The 4,036-nt window shown below is 42.9% G+C and overlaps 1 protein-coding gene across 1 annotated transcript; it reads right to left on the bottom strand.

Annotated features, from left to right (window-relative positions):
• Positions 1 to 880: 880 nt before the first annotated feature.
• On the bottom strand, positions 881 to 1,934 carry LOC141736450 (tetraspanin-3-like). Its single transcript, XM_074570630.1, has one exon. It carries the CDS (start codon positions 1,921 to 1,923, stop codon positions 1,120 to 1,122), a length of 804 nt encoding a protein of 267 aa, XP_074426731.1. The 5' UTR covers positions 1,924 to 1,934; the 3' UTR covers positions 881 to 1,119.
• Between the last annotated feature and the right edge of the window lie 2,102 nt (positions 1,935 to 4,036).

Here is a 4,036-nt window from a genome sequence, read left to right as displayed (position 1 = left end):
GGGAGTTACTCAGTCCAGTGTTTTTTGTTACCCAGGGGGTTTCCTTGTTCCCAATCTGACAAAGCCTAACATGGCACACTTGTAGGCCCTGGAGATTCCCTACACACACTTTCCAAACAATGCAGCTGCTACTGTTCCCATTATCAGGTCAGTAGTGAGGCTAAGAGCATTTCCCAAACAGAAACATATGTATGAGCACGCACAACCACGCACTGCACAGTCCAACACAGGTAGAGCAGAGCCTTTCCCAGCACCTCCCCAAACACCAACAGCACTAACGTAAACAAGACTATGGATAGCCCATATGCTGACTTTGTCCCTTTCAGCACACACAGACTAGAGCAAGACCCACAGAAAATGCATAAGAAGGGGTTTTAGTAAGAGTAGAGGAGACATCAGTTAAGAAAAAGCAATGTATTGCTGTTGTCATTCAAGCATGCATATGACCCCACATAACTTTTCAGAAAAGGAGAATTGACTCATTCCTTGCTTTGGCACAAAATAAATGAAGAGAGATTTAGATTGCACCTTCATGACACTTAAAAAAAATGGCATTTATTTTCACTGAATGATACATTAGTTTTTTAATCAGTGTTTGAAACAGGAAAAAAAAAGTGCTAAACTTTATCCAAAGGGCTTATTTTAGAAATACCAACATGTTAAATACAGATTTAAAGGTAGACAAATTTGTTCTTTACTTAGTCTTCAAGATTCTAGTACAGTTAAGATTTATTCTAAAAGTTCAGGTCATGATCTCGCAACACACTCCCCTGAGAAAGGCATACCCCTACCTCCTGCTTCCCCCACACTCACATACAGTGGTTTCCTGTTTACACATGCAAGCACAACCCTCCCCTCCCTCCCGTGACTTCCAACGACGACATTTCTCCGGTACAGGGTGCTTATCAAACAAGTACCACGGGAAAACTGATCTACTATTTTAACATTTAAAAAAAAATAAAACATAGCAGTGATCAATTAGTATGATTTATATGCAAATATATCCTTAAAAAACCCCAAACAAACCAACCAACACATTTTCTTCCAGTGCAACTGCAGAGCAGTACAAAACCAAGGAAACATGTGGCAGGTTCCGCAATGCTGCCAGTGTCTGCAGGCCTACGAGTAGGTAGATGAGTCCAGAAATCGTAAGTCATGGAAAGGCTGATACTTCATGAGGATGCAATTGCTGACACCAGCCAACAGCTCTAAAATGCCTACCACAGTACAGCACCAAAACATATAGAGCACGACAAAGTGCAACGAGTCCTCCAGCTTCTTTAGACATCCTTCCTGAAAAAGCTGCTCCAGAGGGACTACGTCACCCCTGCAGTGAGGGTACTTCTCCTTACAGCAGCTTTCAGGGACACGAGCTTTTCCACCGTGGAGATGCCAAGAAGCAGATGTTGCCTTTAGCCAGTCCGTGTAGTTTTCGATCCCACAACACTGCAGCTCCCTCTGTACCACATCCACAGCCCTGCTGTCAGCACCCTGGGAGTGTGTTCCATTGTACTGATCGACAAGGTAACCCATAGTACTTTTCACCTCATAAGCCAACCGAACAGTATAGAACTGTGCCAGAACTGCTGAAGACACTTCTAGGCAAAGAAGGACCAGCAGCAAGTACATGAGAGCCCCTTGCTGATAGCGGGAGCATTTAGCAGAAACAGAGACGGCCAAAACTCCAGTAGGTAGCAAGATAAGTGCAGCTGCAACAGCCAGCCAGCCAGGGAGAGACAAGAAATACTCCAGAAATAAATATCCATAGTTCTTGTACATCAGGATCACAAGAACTCCACCAAAGGCCAGAGCTACAGCAGCGCCCCAGAAGATGAAGCCTAGGAGCAACAGCAGAAATCGTGCAAAGACCCGGAGCCAGGAGTCTTCATAGAGCCACGAAGAGGCCAACATGAGCATCACCATAGCTCTAACTCTCCTCATTCTGGTCACTCCTATCAACTCAAACTCTCACCACCACCATATAAGAGGCCTCCACCTCACTTACCCAGGTGCAGCAGATGACATCTCCACCCAAAAACAACTTGCAAGGGAGCAACACTCATAAAACTCCCTTGGTACAAAGACTAGGCCCTGCATCAGCTTAACCACATGCTGCTGCTTGTTCAGAGTAGCCTGAGGGTGTGTGCTAAATTTGCTGTCAAGAGTTAATTTACTGTGCTGTTGGTGGAGATATTTGCATTTGAAGGAGAAGAAGGATAGCTGGAAAAAGGCTGCACCCTTTATTTTACTACATTCATCTGTTAAAGAGCTAAATGTAGAGAAATAGTCAAGGTGGTAGCCAGCAGTTCTAGCTCAGATCACTTAGACTACCCAAGTGAAAGAGGTAATCCAATTATCAATCCTACAGCAGTAGCCAAAATGGCAAAAATTCACAAGTCATTAACACAGGAATAGTTTAAGCACAGCTATTTAATCAGGGATCTCCATAGGCAACACTCACCTAGACTCATTATTCTTCCCAGTACATTTACCACTCATTAGATTTTATGAGGGGCATAATGACGTTAATACTATTTTGCCCTTTTTTGCTCAGCAAGATTTCTCCGCAGATAGCTTCAGTTACTCAAGACACCTGGATGAGAAATCCCTACCATTTCACACTTGTACCCCTCAGTTTGCATTACCAGTGATTTGACTGAGTGCTGTAATTACTGAATACAAACAACAGGAAGAACTGCATTAACTTTTCCTTGTGTGTAAAGAAACTGAATTGCACCCCAGCTAAATGACTTCACAACAATCCCAAAGGGAATTAACGCCACTTACCAGCCAGCAGAAGAGAATTATTACTCAAACATGTGACAGAGAAGAGCCACGCAGGATGGGAAACCTGCATAAAACTTGCCATAGGCACCAGGAAGGCAGATCCCAAGGCCAACAGTGATCCCCTACCATCCTGATGAAGTCCCGTAACATCTCTTCTGTTTCTCAAGATGCAGAGCAGGGTTCATACAACAGGCATACAGAGAAATGATCCTCATTTTCAGAAACATGAGCACCTGCAGACCCTGCGGAAAATCAGAGAAAGTCAGTGCTCAGATTCCTGGAACCCTTGAAAATTCTCAGCAAAGCGAATGATCCTGCATCTGTCAGACATTTCACAAGGACCTATTGCTGTTATATATGCTATGCACACACAGATGTTTGGCTGATCCCCATCAAAATGTCTTTCTATGTGCTGTACAAACATGTCATTAAAGCTAATTATTCTGGAATGAGATAAATTGCTTTTATTATTTTTAATCTTGCCATTAGCAGTAATTAACATGCAGTGATTAACTTGTTAAATCTTAACCAAATGCTTCTTTCAAAGCTGTTCTAGGATGTGTGTTTTCCTGCAAATGTTCTCTGAAGTCTGTGTCTCTCTTCTCTCCTGCTCAGCTTGCTGCTACCCCCAGCCCTCCAGCTGTGTTGTTTCTGCTGCCGTTTACTTATTCTCTTGAATGCCTTTTTCTCAGATTTCTATGTTCTGCATCAGGGAGAGGGAGAAGGGGCGCAATAGAAAGGATCTCCCCCCACATCTGTACACACAGGCAAACTACACTGATTTGACGTTTCCACAACACAGAAGAAACATTTTAGAAAAGTGTGAGGGAACACATGAGAAAATACTGTGAGGAGTACAGCTGCTTACTGCTAGTTTGCAAGCTTTGTGAAAAAAGCACATGAACCTGCCTGTTTTCCTTTCTGCCTTCCCCCATGCTTATAAAACTTAATGAAATATTAAGAATTGAGTTACAACACTACTTAGTTTTAGCTTATGCTGCAGCCTCTGAACTATATTAGAAAGAATCAAACTATCTACAGGAAAATTTTACTGCATCTCTTGTTCATTTGAACCAGGGTAACTGCCATCCCCTCCCTGGAGACGAGGGAGAGAATTTCAATGGTTATTGAAGCCCAGAGGTTCTTATCTTTCTAAATATTCCCCAAATATAGTAATTTCCCATTTACTTAAATCTGACTCTTTGGACCACTGTGAGGTGTTTTTCTTTCTTTCACAGGGCTGTGGGAC

This window comes from Larus michahellis, chromosome Z (assembly GCF_964199755.1).
Source record: "Larus michahellis chromosome Z, bLarMic1.1, whole genome shotgun sequence".
NCBI lineage: Eukaryota > Metazoa > Chordata > Aves > Charadriiformes > Laridae > Larus > Larus michahellis.
This window is presented reverse-complemented; position numbering and strand designations above follow the sequence as displayed.

Bases quoted from the DNA above. Each gene is read 5' to 3' on its own strand.
- LOC141736450 (XM_074570630.1), bottom strand. From the start codon at position 1,923: ATGGTGATGCTCATGTTGGCCTCTTCGTGGCTCTATGAAGACTCCTGG.